Raw genomic sequence first — 17,557 nt, 5'->3', positions numbered from 1 at the left:
TCCATGTTGTACTTACACTGGAAATTTGAAATAAAACTGTTTTGCAGAAGTATCACCATAGTCATATCTGTCTTCGTCGCTGAGGTAAACAAGAAGCGTCTGAAGCTCTGCTGGATGGAAATGCAAAGTTTTATTCACAGGTGGTACAATTTAAACACACACTGACATATACAGCTCTGATGCTAACACAAAACAGAGAAACAGTGGTGCAGAGAAACAGCAGTTTGGTTGATTTAAGTCACAACACCAATTATTTAAACATGTGTTTGTGAATTCTTCCCTTTTTAATCCACAGTATCCTATGCCCTTTTGCTACAGTTGATTGTGCACAAAGATTTCAAAGAAAAACATGCGGTTTAAATATTTAGGACTCCTCTTCTGCTCATCTCTAAATTGGGACTCCTCTTGATGTTATAGGGAACTCACTTCAAATGCCCAAAAATATTTTAATTGTATTTACCTCCCAGCAATAAAAAAACTTCCTGATGATGTGAAATTCAGCAGATTTTGTACAAGCAATATTTTCAGTGAACACAGTGCAGTAAATGTACATATTGCTTATAAAAATCCTATTCACCTTCTTTGATGCATCGCAAATCTGACTTCATCTTGGTGAGGTTTCGCTCAGGATGAAGTCTACATATTCCAACAGGTGACGCTGCACTGTATGCTGCAGCCATGTCAACACGCGCTACGGGAAAGCATGTGGTGAACTTTAGGGCAGACGGCTGCAGGGCGTCAACATCATCACCATTTTTTAGTCTCGTCAGCGCGTAATCTGCTATCAAATTGCTCCTTGATCAACGTCCAAAGTGTTTAGCTCAGTATATTTGACAATCTTATATACAACATGCTCAATGTAGCAGCTAACAAGCAGGAATACCAGAGTGCATTTTAGTGCATTTGAAAGTTCTTCAGTGTGAAAACATCGGTTCACTTTGTGGTTTCAACTAACAATAACTTACTGCAATTAGTCCTTTTTAATTTCCCCAAAAGACAACTTTGTTACTTTGTTATACACACATGAGGGATGTTCCACTTTGGAAACTGATGAGTTGTTTTTTTAAACCAGTGGTGGAGAAAACGTGAAATATGACAATCACGAAACACAGTATAAAACATTATTTTCTTCATGATGGTTTTTTTTTGTGTAAAAAGAAGTAAAACAATCTTGTGATAATCAGGTGCTTTTCCTGAGATGAAGATGACACACACACACACACACACACACACACACACACACACGCACAGAAACAGACACACACACACACACACATTATCATTCATAGAAAATAATATTACTGGTCACTACCGACAACTTAAAGTATGGCTCTAGTCCAATCTGTGGCTTGTGTTTTGACACCTGAACTGCACAGTGGGGATCACATGGCTGCATGTAAAGTCACTGCGGTGAATGAGAGAGCAGGAAGTGATGAACAGTCCTCATCAAACGTTCAGCGGACGACTCACTGCTTCTCTCTTCCACTGCGGCCCGTCATCCCCCAGGCTGCCACTCTGTGCAACCCCAGACCTTGAAGCTTCTCGACCAAGTTCAAACTGAAATTGTACCTTCGCCCCTCTTTGTCCGGAGGGGAGACTCCACATTTGTCTGTTACTGCGGAGGGTGAAGGTTTAGTACTCGGGTTGTAGTGTAGGTGGTGGAGTGGCTGAGGAAAGGCGGAGATGCCGCGCTCTTGCAGCAGCTGCAGAAGTCCCAGTGATGAAGAGGTTACATGTGTGGTGTTGGTGGGGGTCGGGCCTCCTTGGCCAAAGGGCCGCTGGTCGGATGGCGATGAAGTGCTCACGAGCTCACAGCTCCGACAAGACGGCAAGCCGAAAGAGTGAAGGCTGTTAACAGAAAAAACAACAACAATTCAAATCTAAAACACAATATATAATTAAACAAAGCTGTTTATTTTAACACAAACATGCAAGCCCATTCACAAATAATGTAAAGATGAAGAATAACATGTTAACAGTTAGTTCATTTGTTGTTAGTGTCGCTCTATCGTTACTGTAAGATGAGTGACACCATGTTAGTGCGGCAGCGGTGATGAAACAGGATCTGCTGGTTTGCCGAGATGAAAACCTTAAAAAGGTCAAGAGACATTCAAACATAACAAGCTGAGAACATGTGAGAAGTTCAAACAAGTTAGTGATGTTTGGAGGCGACAGAAGCCCAGTGCATTATTATTCCATTCAGTAGTGATGGTCTTTTCAACATCTCTACAACCTTAAACAAAAGCTTCTTAAATGATAAGCCGTGGTGTTATTTAGTTATACAAACATGGTCCTGTGCCTCCGTCATTAAGAATAAGTTCCAGTATGCATAATGTGTCCATAACCCTCGACTCTTACTTTGCCCCGAAGGCGCCTTTTAGAGTTGGAGGAAGAGCCTCGACAGACGTTTTCTGCCACTGTTCAGAGGTAAAGAGCAGAAGTTTAACTGGAAAGGAAAAGCATCATGGAAAACAGGACATCTGGAACATCCACACTTATTGAATGAAAGTGACACTGCAAAGAAAAAAGTTGTGGATTAATGAACCAAACCCTTTTTTTAAGGGGTTCCCTGTTCAAAGTTTACAGCAACACATGTATATCCCAACAATACCAAATAACACAAATCAGCATGCTAAAATGTTGCTGTTACCAGCATGTATTCTTACCTAGTGGATAAGGATGGGATGAGAAGGGAGGGTTGCAGGACTTGGCAGGTGTTAATGGTATGTTTGGGAGAGGTCTGAGGGAGGTTGGGACCAGGTGGAGAGACTGCGAAGTCATGGAGGGAGAAAATGCACATTAAACTACACATGGTGAAAGTTACGTTCAATGAGGAACTACAAGAGCTACTGAGGCTGGGAGCTAAAGTAATACCATTCAATTGATGGACATAATCAATAGAAAGCAGGAGAGGAAGCAGGAAACATGAATTGTAAAAGAGATGCAGAGAATGATGAAGCTGGAACTGTGTTTCCTACCCATGCCATGTGCTCCAGAGAGCTGCGACAGGTCTGGTTCATCTTCCTCCAGGTCGTTCAGACTGTACACGTGTTGTATGTCGACCTCGAGCTCCCTGAAGTCTTTAGTCAGGACGCCCGGACGTGGATGCAGGATGCCTCCCAGGTTTGGTTTGGCCAATTGCTGCCACTGATGCAGAGTCACCGAGCCTGACGACAAGAGAGTCAGAGAGAAGTGAGGTTGAAGAGCGTTGTAATATGATGCAGTTACGTGTTATTTATACCAGTTACTATGATATATTTTCAGATGGTTTGTCTCTTGAAACCAGAAAAAAAGTTTGAAATCATTTTGTTTAGGTTTTAATTTTAATGTCATTTAACTGAAAAGGGAACAGTATGGTCTGGAATTATTATATATTTATTTATATTAGACACATATCGTATTCTATGATAGTTCTACTTTTGTAAAAGAAAAAAAAAGTAATTAAACTTTTGCCTTTCTTCCATTTTTCTTCTTCTTTGAGAATACGTTTGAGAGCTGAACAGCTTAGCCCCGGTGGTATTTAATTAAGATCACAGAACAATGTCAACTATGATCAGCATGTTGTGCTCCATCGTGACGCCGCATCAACCGGGCTAAACTCCAAATAGATGAGACGCAGCATCCAGCTGAGACTTTTACCTTCCAGGGGTTTGACGATCTGCAGGCGGTCTGGCAGGTAGGACCTAGATCCTCCTGAGGAGCCCCAGGAGGGCCGTGAGCTGCCGTTGGAGTAGTTGGTGCCCGTTGAGGCCGCTGGGCTGGAGACCAGGCTGTCATTTGGCGTCAGGAAGCCACTGGAGCCCTCGCCCTCATCGCAGTCTGCTGCCAAGGCGTGGAGTTTACGCTCACGTTCCACATCGAAGAAAGGCCGCTCAGAGGAGTGGTTCTGCTGGCGGGCTGACAGCCTGCACAAGGCGGCTTCAAGGTCCTGGCCTCCTGGTGTGCCCGGCTGGCCCAGACGCTTCGGCCCACTAAGTCTGCGGTAAATAGATGTGGCACCGTTTTAGCTGCTTCAACACTGGACCTTTAAGCGGGTTAGTCATTATAAAAACATTTTAAACTAGTCATAAAGAAGATCATTTTTTCTAAATACAATAAACTATAATATGGAATTTTCTATTTGATATTATCCTGCATGTATATTCAAACAGACCTGTTGTCTTCTTTCTGAACATTATTGACGCTGGGCTTGTCTTCCAGAGTAAGGCTAGCATTATCTGAGCAATAGTAGCTGGTTCGGGGGGTGCTGTCGCAGCTGGAGTGAGTCGACAGCGGGCTGGAGCCCGGCAGCCCTGGAGAGTGGCACCGAGACCGCAGCCTCACGGCTTTGTTCACCACTTTCACTGTTTCAAACACACGCCACGGGTGGTTCCTGCAGAGAGAAACGGGCCGTGAGTGGGCAGAAAAAGATGACACATTATTCGTCTCAGTTGAGGACAACAAAAACAACAACAGCATAAAACCCAAAATGCAACAGTAGGTAAATTGTATGAATTATTTTTTATTCAGAAGCAAATCATGCTCAATAGTAATGTTTATGCAGGGTGTTTCAGAGTGAAATGCACAGACTCCCAGCTCCCCAAGATGAAGGCACAAATCTGTCCTGTCAATCACCCCAGTATGTAAGTTACCCAGAGGACTCAAGCTTCAGGAGGGGTGCTACTTTATCCTTTCCATATGTTTTGTTACAGGAGAACTTTGTAGCAATTGAAAGAGAACAAGGTAAGATGTTCTCATCTGACCAGGATAAATCTGTTATAAACTCAAATTCAGCACTACGTGTATCTTATAAAAAGTGTCTCAAACAACAGGACTCTAACCACCAAAAATGCAAACAAAATTGATAACTCTTTGCAAGGGGTTACAAGCCAACACGGTTAGATAAACAATAAATATATTGTTAGTTCCTAAAAGCTTGTGTTTTTAACGCTAGAACAGTAACGCCAGGGGCGGACGATTCCCTAATTATTTACCAGATTTAAAAAAATAAAAATAAAATAAGAGTATTTCAATTTTCCTTGTATTATTGTATTCAAATGTATTTTGATGAGTAAGTATATTTAAGTCTATTTTATCAGGTACATTACTGATATTATTTTGGGTGAAATATACCCAACGTTAGTGATGGTGTTACTATTTGTAATGTCAGTTTAGCGTTTAAAGCAACATTCAGTGAAATACACCAACTCTGAAGACATTTTCTGCATAAGAACTCAAACACATTCACGGGCTTACTTGTACTCCGAGGGTGTCGAGGTGTCCATGCCTTTGCGGAAGGTGCCCTCTATCTCAGCTGCCAGGGAGTCCATTGGGAGGACGGAGGCCAGCGCAGTGTAGCGCTGCACCGTGCTGTTGGGAAGGCTCTTGTTACGCAGGTTCTTGATGTCCTCTCGGGCCTCGCGGAGCATGTCCTCACACTGAGAGTACTTGTCCCGCAGGTCCTTAAGCTGCAGACAGGGGAACATTGACATATTGATGATATAGTATCTGCAAAGACACATACAAACAGGTCTGTGTGGGCATGCAGAGAATGGGTTTCTGGGTAACCGTGTGAAGGCTCTTAGGGTAGCTGATCTGCATATTAAGAAAGTATCAACTAAACATTGTATGCACAGTGCGCTGTGTGACACACAAACCTTCTCTTCATACTCATAGAGGTCTTGAGTAAACGTAAAACCATTACTATTGTGATCTTGGAAAATCAGTGGCAGCTATTCAAAACCCCAAAATGAACGAGACCTCTGACGGTCTGCAGCGGACGGGCTGGTTGAGTGAGGAATGTCTGCCAGGAGCATTTCGGCTGGGCACACAATGACTACATCTAATTGTAGTTATTTGGAAAATAAAATTGAGCTCAAGCAAGAATTAAACTGATGAAGGCCACAAGTAGAAACACATCAGTTTTACACACCCAGTGTTGCTGCAAGTGAAAGGATCCTAATACTACTGTGAGTATATTTTGTCAAAGGGATTGTACGTGATTTACCTCTGATTGAAGATTAATCTGGCTCTCACGGGAGGCACAAAGGTGTTGGTTCAGCTCTTCGTTCTCACGGGTGATCTAGAGGGACAGGGATGGGACAGTGAGAAGAGCTTTACTGTGATTTGACGCAGGTATATTGGTAGAGAACTTGGAAACGTTCTCTCACCCCTTTGCAACGGGCCTGCTGGTCAACAATCTGTGCGAGCAGTGAGCTGATCTCCTCCTGTTGTCGGAGAGAGTCCTCCACTTTCCGGGCCAGCTCCTCTGACAGCTCGACAACCCGCTTATTAACGGACGCTGAAATATACGAGGCCGGTAAATACACCTGGAACTGATCGTCTGTGCGTTACTTTCATATACTGAAACAAGAGTGTACCACTTACAGAGTTCTTCCACACACACCATCATCAGCTCCTGTTCTTGCTCCTCGTAGTTGGCCGTCTCCGTTGTGAGCTCACAGGCCTGCCGGAAATGTCAAAATGTCATGGTTTTAATGCTGGAGGCAATTCAAAAACTATTATTGTTCTTTAAGTAAAGAGTGCAATATCAAAAGCTAGATTTTATGAAGACATGGTCATAGTAATGATGGTGAACATTTCATCCATTTCATTTCACTCTGTGGGAGAACTTTGCAGTCTTGCGTACCTCTAATCGCAGTTTGCGGTTGTTGTCCTCTAAGTCCTTCAGTTTCTGCTGCAGGAAGTCGTAGTGGACGAAGTTGCTGAGAGAACTGCATGAGTCGGTTTTTTTTGTTCTACAACAAGAAAAGATAGAGTGTCTGCATTAGACACCTTCATGTTTTTCTCACAAAGAGAAAAACAGTGCAGAACCAGTGAACAACATAACTAAACAAATGTTTATTTTATACAATTACTTTCTAAGGGAAGGAGCGGTAAGACATGTACTAAAACAATAAACTGCTGATGGGAAAGAGATAAAGAACAGCTTGAAACTTTGAGAGGATCTGAGTTCCACTGTATGTTTTATGTTCGCTGACACAGAGACTAAGTCCACTGAAGATAATAAATATTTCGGACTTTTATATCCCTGAATTAACTAGAGAAGGTAGGGCGTGTTTCACTTGTGTTATGAAGTTACATTGCAGCACAATTTATTGGGTTCTGTTCATTTTATGCTACGAGAACAAGGATAATGTAGTAGGGTACACCTCGTCTGTTTGAAGTTTTAGTCAAAGGCCCAAGTAGCACTAGACATATCAAAAAGTTATTACTCCGTTTATTCAAAGGTAAGAGGTTTTCTGTTCAATTGGGGTGATAGAAATTAGGAGCATAAATTACAACGATTCTCTTTTTTAAGTATATGGACAAAGTCACAAACTTACAAACTAATAACATATGTTTTTGTGAATCTTAATATGTCCGGTTGTGTGTATGTGAACTCACGGTGATTGTGACTCAGCGTTCTCGATCTCCTCGGTGCTGGCATAGAACTGAAGGAGGTCGTCTCGCATCGAGAGCTCGTGGCGTAGTTGAGCGATCTAGAACGTGCAGTAAACAGTGTCACGTGACTCTATAAGTACACAACATATTGACAATGTGAAACGGGCCACATATTTCAGTGAGACACTTGTGACAAGAGGTTGGTTTGTACCTCTTCCTTTGCTATCTCAAGCTGTTCATCCAGCATCTCGTTGCGTGCGGTTATTTCTTGGTTCTGCTTTAGGAGGGATTGACCGATTCGCGCTGCCAACTCAAGATCTCGCTCTTTCTGTAAAGTAGAAGCATAAATTCTACATTAAGTTGATGGAAGAATGAATGACGACATTGTACATTTATGTATTGTAAAAATGTGGCCGATGTTATACATGTAATATACTTTTTTTCTGATTGCACTGACAAACACAAGAGTGCTGTTAGGGGGGACAAACAGGAATGAGGCAGATAACTTTAATCCTCTATGGTCCCGTTCATCTGTGTGTCTCTCACCTCCTCCAGCAGGTGGGTGACTGCCTTGATGTCATGATACGTCTTGGTGACCTGGCCGACTCTGTCCGAACACAGCACTGAGGGCGGAGAGAGAGAGAGAGGGTTTCAATCAAGGCAGAGACAGAGCTGGAAAACCACACACACGAAACAACAAAGTCTTGCTAATTATTTGTCATGAGATATAAGTTATTTTGGCTAATCACTTCCTCTATTTCAGTTTTTAAACTAGCAACTGAACAAGCCAGCGTTGCCACAATAGAAAAGTAATACACAGATAGTACAGTACATTTGGAAATGAATGCTGTTAGACTTTAGAAGCAGTATATCTTTTTAGGGCCTGGCTTTGCTTGGCCATTGGGCTTGTTTGTGTGACAAAGAGGCAACTCTGCTATTGTTGTTTCTTGGCCATCAAATCACATGTCCAGAGCTGTTCTTAAAAAGGTTTTTTACTGCTCTGACGAAAACGGGTTGTTGATTAAAAGTATGACATTTAAAAATGCATTGTTATGAACACACGTGGGGAGAGGCTGCCCACATAAACATACCCTGGTCCCAGTTTTTATTATTAACTATTAACCTGTAAAAACACACAAATGGACACACCCAGACTAACGACAGTCGTTTTTGTACGAATGAGATCTTCAAGTAAACCTCGTTTCTTCTAGAAGTCTCCACAGCGACAGACAACAGCATCGTCATGCGGTCTGCCAGATACTGATCCTCTTAGCTTGATCCCTTTCAGCCCAGATAAGACGGCTATTAAGACCTCGTTCTCCGGGATACCAATATAGGCACACCAGCAGGGCATGTACAGCATGGAGGGGATAACAGCGACTGACTATTGACCTGAAACTTTGTTTACATCCCGGGTAATGTTTTGTTTATGTCCACTTCAAAGTCAATAAGAGTGAAGGCATGTGTGAGGTCAACCAGCCATTGGAGTCATTGATGTGGTTCTTAATTTAAGTAATTACTGTTACTGTTCTGGTTGTGAGACAAACACTGTGAAGTTGTGATTGTTTGTCATTTCAATTGTGCGTTTCTTTTGTAACTGCAGTTGTAGGTTTTGTGTTTTTGGACCAGAGAATTTGCCTCGACGAGCGTGCAATTCTGAATGCCACCGCATCCCTCTAAAACAAAATCGTTGTGTAATCTTACTTTGGTGGAAGACTTTGCTGGACTAAAGAGATGGGAAGTTGCCAGACAGCAAAGTAATTAGATCGAGGTCCTTGAATTCGGCCTAGAAACACAGTGAATGGGTAGCTGTATCAGTATCTAATCAGCCTAATGGAAAGAACCTAAGCTCGGGCTAAACTACTGCGCTGACCATGACTTATATAATATAACTCATGTCTACAGCAGTCTGAGGGGATATATTGTACAGTAGAGGTCATTTCATTCATTTTGCTAAGTAGATTGAAGCGTAACGCAAAACCAACACGTGAAAAAATAAGTTTCACACGTGGGGCGGTGAAAGCATTGATTAAAAAAGCTTTGCCAGACAAATGTCAGAAGAGATAAATGTGTCAACACCGAGATGACAAAACGTACAAATCATATTGGAAACTGAATCTCTAAGAGAAGAATAAAACGTGCACAACTTAACTACCCTGCCTCCAAATGCAGGTCATGACCATTCCTATTTCTAATTATTATTCTGATCTTAAATGGAAATATCCTGGAGACCCAATAGCTAAGTAGTTAGGGTGCAAAGCACGCGGGGCACAAACGCTCTGAGCAGTAGAAATTCCCCAAGTCGAGATAATACATAGATGGATAGACATATAGATAAACTCTCAAATTCTAATCTTGAAGCCAACATGGACACGAAGTCTTCAAAATTGATATTTGTACATGCACAGTTGTATAACAAACTTTATCTGCAGACAAAGTTCCTGTCATCTACATAAAATGGTGTCTGTATATATGCATTCGATTCTCTTAACAATTCTTCGGCTTCACACTTGGCGAGTGCAATTGCCGCGGACCAAAGAGAGTGAGACGTTGAGAGTGAAGTTGTTTGGATGAGCGACTCCTCGTGAGGGCGGCCAGCTGCAACACCGAGGCCTTACAGGCCGTTACTAATTAGGCAGGATTTGCACGGGCACTGCACGAGTATGTTTAAAAACTCCACAGGAACTATTAAATGGACCTTGAGGTGAAAGGTTATCGCGGTTTTGTCAAAAGGACAAGAAAGAACTTCAAAGCTTGACTCTTAATTAATTAAATCAAAACCTACATCAAAAGGTTTAATAGCAGTACTCACATCCATCTAAAAACCCTAATGGTCAACATCTCCATGTCGGATAACAAGATGTTGCTGGCTGGTCAGTACAGCACTTACTAAATGATTTTGAATCAGGGGGTACATCAAACAATCATGTTAATAAACTACAGCCTAAATTACGCACAATTACGTTAATTGTGTAATTAAATGGGTTTGCACTTGAATTAATGCATTCTTCAGCAATGCACCTAAACACCCACAAAGTGTCACCTGCGGCTCTATTTCAGCTCGACCTGAAGGGCCACGGCGTGGAGAAGGTCAAGGAAAGATATGCTGCTACGACAGCTGGAGGTTTTAGGGTTTGTGCTAAATCCAGGCAGCCAACCTGAACTTATGACTTGCTAATACTGAGGCTAATGAATGAACCTTGCAGACTTATACTTATGACGACTGCATGGATAAGCGCCAAAAACAAGATTCTCATTGATCCTCTGTTGATCTCTGTTGTTCTAAAGGTGCAGACTTGACAAGATTGGCAGGAGATCAAATTTGTCTCACAGAGTTTACTAATGTTAATCTGTGTGGACCATGAACAGTTCCATATATTTCACATTGGTAGCATTGACCTCACTATGAATAATTAGGAGTTAGAAATAACATGATCAGATCCATCACTAACTAAAAACCAAAGCTTGATTTTAGGCTCAAAGATCCCGCCAATATAGGCATCAGTACAATAATGCACCAGCAACGTGTCCAACATATAAATTAGGAAAAACAAACTGAAAATATATCCAATATATTTATCTTGTTGGTCGAAATGTGTTTGTTTGAGTGTCCGTTTTTTTCTGGAGGGGTGCCCGTGTCGCAGCATTCATGTCGGTGCCAGCCACGTGCCCATTTAGACAAAGAACGCCCGACTCAGAGGAGGCATAGAGGAGACCTCCCGCTCACACTGACTGATTGATCACCTTTATTAATCTTAGATGTAGAACCAGCACCGATGTCTTCATGGTAAACACACACATCCATTTTAAAAACCCTGTAACACAATAAAATTGTGTCGCAACAAACAGCTTATCAATGGAGGGCTGGGCAACACCCTCAAATTAACTTGTTTTTGGGACATATTGTATTAAAAGTCTAAAATTACATTAAAAGAAATGAAGACAACTGACAATATTGAATTGAAACCAAAGCAGCAGCCCAGTTAATGCACCGCCACTCTCTGAACCAAAGACCACTAAGTAACGCGAGGAACAATCAGAAGGAGTCCTTTCTTAGGAAGTATTAGTATTCAGGTCATTTCTTAAATCTTATTTGACCAATATAAATATCTGTTTCCAGGCAAGATTTCTCTCTGTAATTCTGAAGAATGCTGCCAATGACAACTGCTGCGCACGTGCACACACACACACACACACACACACACACACACACACACACACACACACTGACCTTCACACCACGAAGAGGACTATAAGTATATTTACAAAATTGAAATGTCTCGTGGCACAATCAGGTTGAACTAAATGAATTTCACAACAAGAGATTTAAAATCAAGCAGCATTTTGATGGATGGTAATCATCGTTTGCGTGATGCAATGACATCACTGCACCCTGCAGTACATGAACTGCACTATAACGTATTTAAGCAGTGAGATAACAAAGACCTTGAAGATGGAATGTGCAACAAAACACACCAGACAGACATCAATATTTGCAGGGCAACGTAATCATTAACTATAACACTGTCCATCTGATTTTTCTTTGCTCTCTCTTCTAAACCTGGACTGATGCAGATCACTGACCAGCCCCCTACTCTCTGCATCGCGTATCTTACCTTGTGTCACCTCCTGACAAAGGATTTCCTTGTTGTTGTTGTTATTATTATTATTATTATTGTTATTGCTGTTGAGGCACATCTTCTCCTCCTTCACTACTTCATCCATCACAAGACTGGAAGTGCTCTTCTCTTCTTCCTCGTCCTCAGACGCAGAGAAGCTCCACACCTCCATGGTGACCGGAGAAAAGCTGTCCTCTGCCTCTTGGTCCATCAGTTAAGCCCCTTCTTCCTCTGAACTACTGTGTGTCCGCTGTGAGGTCACACGCCAAATCCGTCTCTGGCTTCATTCTGCCGGCCCGTGCGTTTGGGAAAACAATAGCCGGCAGCCTACGTGAGTGGGAGTATGCACCTGTGTTCCTGTGTGTGCACGAGAATCTGAGCTGCTTGGGGTTAATATATAATCCCTCAGACTGTAAGAGCCATCTGTCGTCATGCCTGCCTCCGTTCACCTGGCCACGTTGGACTACCGGGTACGAAGAAGGGAGGAAGAGGAGGAGGGATGAAGAAGGAAGACAAATCTAAACCACAAGCCATAAAGGCCGATATTGCTCACACTGACCCTGTCTAAACACAAAAAGATAAGTATCGTTAGCTATCATTGAAAAATTACCCAGGATGAGGATGCTTGTGCGGTTTAAAAGGATGCAGCAATAAGACCACCCACCCCTCTGGAATTAAGGGAGATGGTAGGTTCCGCTCCTGCCAATGGCTGTTCGTTCAGTACCCATACGTAATACCAGATATAGAGAGGGCTCTGCATTATGCTGGTGCAGACACACCCACTTTACAGGGGTCTGATGGGAGCAATAGAGTGTTGAGAGTCTGAGATTTGATGGGTTTTTACTGGAGCTACTGAAAGAAAATATAAGCATTTGTTTTATTCCCTCTGTTAATATATATTTCTCCCTATACTAAAACAATGATATGTGTAATCTGTAGTAAGAGGATACTTATACTAATAAATAAAATGTCATAGTGAGCATGTGAGGGTTGCTTTCCAGGAGATAGTAAGTAAAAACTTTTTCTTCCTAGATTCTTAGGGGAACTACAAATGTAGTTTTACATTTTTTATCGGTTTTATTTTCATAGCAATCGAGATCCGAAATAGGAATTTCCTAATAATTTTACCATGAACTCCATTGTGCTGCAACGGTCCACAGTCACTCTACACCCGGTGTCCGGTCGTGTTCCCCAACTTGTCTCTGTCCTGTGTTATGGCAGTTGCTACCCAAGACACAGCAGTTTGCCTGTAATCAAATATTAACCAACTCATACATTTTTTAACCCCAAACTGGTTGTTTCCAGGTCAAATGTAGCACGCAGGAGATAATGGAGACACAACTATCTTTCACAATCTGTGATTTCCTATCTCTACGCTCTGTCTTTGCAGAGGATAATTGATGAGGACAGCACCTCTAAATGAATTGGTTTAAGTAAATCGTATGTATGTGTAATGGTTGTAGTACAGTAATAGTTCAACCAGTTGCAGTTAACAGGTCAGTGCTATAACAACACAACTACACATGCTGCAAGGGGATATACACAGGTTTTAAGGAAGTAAAGTCTCAAGTGCCTTGCCAACAATAACAAGCAAGGATATGACAGGTACTTGAGTCATCACCCAGTAATAACATTTACAATCTTTGATTCAACCTTCTCCAGACATTATGTCACATGGATCATTGAGAGACTAACCTTATTTTAACTATTAGTATAACATATTCACGAGGGGCCGTTTCTTACACAACACAGGCAATTAAGAACAGTTAGAACAAAATCTTGAGAAAATCAGCTCAGCCCACTGTTGTCACACAATGGGAGGATATAATAAGCACCATATCACCGGTACAAGTCTCTGCAAACTGACAGCTGATATCACTGGTCAATATATGTCTAAGGAAACACCCTGAAAGGTCATTTGCCACATTGTTTTGCACCACAGCGAAACACAACCCTCCAAAACAACCACATAGGGCTCGGATTGCTGGTCTAATATATAAACGATCATTACTTATTTAAGATGAGAAATGCTCTACTCTCAGTCTGCCAGCTGCCACTACAAGAGGAACTCATGCTGCAAGTTGATTTAACCAGACAAGTGAACTGCTGAACTGTACGCTCAAATTAATTCCCGGGTATTACATTACATTTCATTTCATTTAGCTGACGCTTTTATCCAAAGTGACTTACATTTTAGCTCTATACACCGTAGACACAGCAACAGGGAGCAATTTGGGGTTAAGTGTGTTGCTCAAGGACGTAACGACAAGGACTTGCAGGTTTGAACCAATGATCCTCTGATTAAAAGAAGGGCATGCCAACCACTGAGGCACAGAGTGGGTATTTTCGCTTGCGCTCTTTTGAAGTGGATCAGATGCTTTGCATTTCATGAAAGTTATGCTTAAGTAAAACATTTAGTCAAATGCTTCCTTGTTCTTCTGGTTGTGCTTTCCAAAGAAATGTGACTTGAGTTTTAATCCGCTTAAAACCACAATCATAACAGGTTTTTAAATGATGTTGTACATGCTACGTGAGGTGGCAATTGCCTCCCAGCGAGATGGCCCGGAGGGCTGGCTCGGCTTGTTACGCGCAACAATAATAATTATATATAATAGTCAAATCATTTTCCAAAAGACAAATTTGCTTTAGTAGTGCAGCTATGGAAATTAAGAAGTTGTGAAGTTGTTGTTTAGATAAAGTGACAGCAAAGCGTCAATAAATCTAGTTATATATATATATATATAATTATTCAATATAATGTTGCACAAGTTGCATACACAACATTGTTATATCATCGTCTTGTAATATTTATACATTATTTAGCAACAAGTTGCCTGTTTACACATCCAGCAGCCACATAGCAACATTAGCATTCATTTGAAATCGTTTCCATCTGCTTCTGATAGTCTGAAATATCGGCCCCTTCAGCTGCTAAACGCTCCCTGGGTTCACAAGCTGGGTGCTGTAGCGTGGCACGATCTCCATGGAGTCGGTCCTGGTCCTAAACAAACATGTGGCTTGGCACCAGCAGGGTACAGCCTATCTAGCATTGTGAGGACGCAGCCATACGAGCTCGTGAAATCCTATCACCAAGGCAAGGTTATCAGGAGTAATGGAAAGCTGTAACAACTCAGTCCGTTCAGCAGATCTTTCCTGAGAAACTGGTGAAGTGAGCCTGCATAGTGGCCCATATTTTAGTTTTTGAATGTCAAAGTATGGACATAATCACATTTCTGTTTTAAAGCCAACATTTCTTAATCTTTTCAGATGTCATTGCAAAGTAAACACAGCAGGCATTTGCACATTTGCATGTTTGAATGGTGTGTCGCTGACTGCGCCACTGATTTGCTTTTGGCTTTGTGTTCTGAATGTCAAACTGTTCTGAAGTGAGGCTCTCAGTCTGAGAGCAGATCTCAGTGTTTTACATGATTCCCTAAAAAGTATGAAAAATGATCCCTTGCGCACATAGCAACAGTGCGAAAGCAAGCCTTAACGTAGACGACCTATACATCTAATAATAAACCATTTCTGGGTTGCTGCGGTCAGAGCGGCCACTGGGTTATGCCGTCTGTGCGGCGCTCCAGTGGAAAATGCTTAGGAAGCCAAGTGACAGCAGGTTAATCGGCTTGCTGACATTTGACATCTGCAACTTACAAATGCGGCAATGTGTTTGGAGATGAAGGGAGATCAGGCGTCACACACTCCAGTCATTTCACACACACACACACACACACACACACACACACACACACACACCATTCAGTTGTTTCTCATTTCTTGGCCAAACATTAACAAAGAAAGATACATGGTTACGTGGTCACGCAAACAAGTTAACAGGCAACTAAAGATTATTATTATTGTCAATTAATCTGCAGAGTAATTTCTTGATTCATCATCATTTAGTCTACAGATGTCAAGTAATTTTCGAAAAATGTCCTGATGCCCATGATTGTCACCCTTAACGTGAATATAATTCATGTTAAGTTCACACACAAGTAGAAATAGTGCTGACCAAATATTTTCCAAATACAAAGCTGCTTTTATCCACTTCCTGGCCAGCTGTCAAAAGTGACTTTCTTTAATCTTCAACAAAACTTATAACTTCACTTTTGCAAACATTGAACTTGTAAAACCAAGGCGAAAAAAACGCAAAGCAGAAGTAAAACGTCTTGAAGCATGAACCCTTAAACGAAGCAGCAATATGGTAAAATTAAACTAATGTGTGTATGAAAACATAAATAGCAAATGCCCTAAAAGGAGGTGTTATCATTCCATGTTACATCTCGCTGGACTTAGGGTAACTTCTGTATTTTTCACTTTCTGTTTGTTATTGTGTCATGTGACTTTGTGAGAGTTGAATAGATCAGTGCTACGGGGCACCGTTGTTGTCGGAGTTTGTCGAGTTGGAGAACAAAAAAATCTAGCTAAGCGATATCTAAAAGATCTTCAGAGTCATGGCAGAAAATGTAGCTGATGCAAGATCTTAGCAGGGGACTTCTCGGAACCAGACACACCATTTTAAAACAGGCCAAATCCATCAAAAGATAAAGAACACATTTTTATATCTATGTGGGGTCCATTTTGTTGCCCCCATTAGTCACTTGAACATATTGAATATATCGAAACAAATGGATGTTACCATTTAAACACAAAACACCGTACAATCTCCAAAAACTTCACTGAGCAACATGAAGTGGAGCCTGCCACTGGTAACACACTATACTATGTCAAGTGTACATAAAATAGCACTCACAGAAGTACTTGAAAGTCTCTTCAATCTGCTCGTGCGTGAGTCCCAAAACGACTGATGGTGGCAGCAGAGGGGTGTGCAGCCAATCGTCATTGTCGTATCCAAACACACTGTCTGCTCGAAGAGTGTAGTTGGGCTGACCCTCTGACAGGAGACTCACTATCTCCAACTCTGGCAGGTCTGAACAAAGATCTGAGTAGGGGGAGTGTTTGTGCATTTGTATAAAGATGTGTGAGAGTGTTTGTACATTTGTAAAAAGATGTGTGAGAGTGTTTGTACATTTGTATAAAGATATGTGAGAGTGTTTGTACATTTGTATAAAAATGTGTGAGAGTGTTTGTACATTTGTATAAAGATGTGTGAGAGTGTTTGTACATTTGTATAAAGATGTGTGAGAGTGTTTGTACATTTGTATAAAGATGTGTGAGAGTGTGGGTTTATGTATGAGGGGGGAAAAAAACAAAGACAGAAAGGAAGCAGCGCTTATAATAACCGCAATAAATGAATTGTCACCTACGATGGCACGCTGCCCTCTAGTGGTAAATATATGAACCTACATTGTTAACTTCAGAGTACAATGTTGAAAATATTAGTAAATAAACCTTTGTTGGTATCAAAAACATATTTCAGTAACTGGCCGATTGAGAAGTGAGGGGGCAAGTTTTTATCTTGATTATGCACTCATTATTTTGAAAATACTTCTTTCTTTTTTTTTAAAGTAGTCCTTGTTTGTGACTCACCTGTTAAAGTTGACACATTGTGGCATTGTTTTTCTAGGTCTGTTTGGTCTTCAGGTGAATCAAGA

General features: G+C 41.5%; 1 protein-coding gene across 5 annotated transcripts; it reads right to left on the bottom strand.

Annotated features, from left to right (window-relative positions):
- Window positions 1-119: 119 nt before the first annotated feature.
- Window positions 120-16,976, bottom strand: hap1 (huntingtin associated protein 1). 5 transcript variants are annotated; one of them, XM_068592502.1, is made up of 15 exons: window positions 16,756-16,976; window positions 7,930-8,006; window positions 7,595-7,711; window positions 7,387-7,481; window positions 6,629-6,737; window positions 6,367-6,445; window positions 6,150-6,280; window positions 5,987-6,061; window positions 5,236-5,447; window positions 4,154-4,372; window positions 3,640-3,977; window positions 2,979-3,167; window positions 2,667-2,769; window positions 2,359-2,417; window positions 1,762-1,848 (listed from the first exon to the last, which is right to left on the bottom strand). In XM_068592502.1, the coding sequence occupies exons 1-14, from the start codon at window positions 16,967-16,969 to the stop codon at window positions 2,378-2,380; spliced, it is 1,998 nt and encodes a 665-aa protein (XP_068448603.1). In that variant the 5' UTR covers window positions 16,970-16,976; the 3' UTR covers window positions 1,762-1,848; window positions 2,359-2,377. The 5 variants fall into 5 exon arrangements, with proteins under 5 accessions (XP_068448601.1, XP_068448602.1, XP_068448604.1 ...); XM_068592500.1 differs by lacking the exon at window positions 2,359-2,417 and having other exon boundaries at window positions 120-1,848; XM_068592501.1 differs by lacking the exons at window positions 2,359-2,417; window positions 16,756-16,976 and adding an exon at window positions 12,000-12,475 and having other exon boundaries at window positions 120-1,848.
- Window positions 16,977-17,557: the final 581 nt, after the last annotated feature.

This window comes from Clinocottus analis, unplaced genomic scaffold (genome assembly GCF_023055335.1).
Source record: "Clinocottus analis isolate CAN_PGR_092001 unplaced genomic scaffold, fCliAna1.0.p SCAF_27, whole genome shotgun sequence".
NCBI lineage: Eukaryota > Metazoa > Chordata > Actinopteri > Perciformes > Cottidae > Clinocottus > Clinocottus analis.
This window is presented reverse-complemented; position numbering and strand designations above follow the sequence as displayed.

What these genes read in the sequence shown, in the direction of transcription:
- hap1 (XM_068592500.1), bottom strand. Translation starts at nt 16,969, where the DNA reads ATGCACAAACACTCCCCCTACTCAGATCTTTGTTCAGACCTGCCAGAG. An exon ending in AACGCTGAGTCACAATCACC is followed by an intron (nt 6,738 to 7,386) that starts GTGAGTTCACAT and finishes TTCTTGTTGTAG; the next exon opens with AACAAAAAAAACCGACTCAT. An exon ending in GGTGTGTGTGGAAGAACTCT is followed by an intron (nt 6,281 to 6,366) that starts GTAAGTGGTACA and finishes CGTATATTTCAG; the next exon opens with CGTCCGTTAATAAGCGGGTT.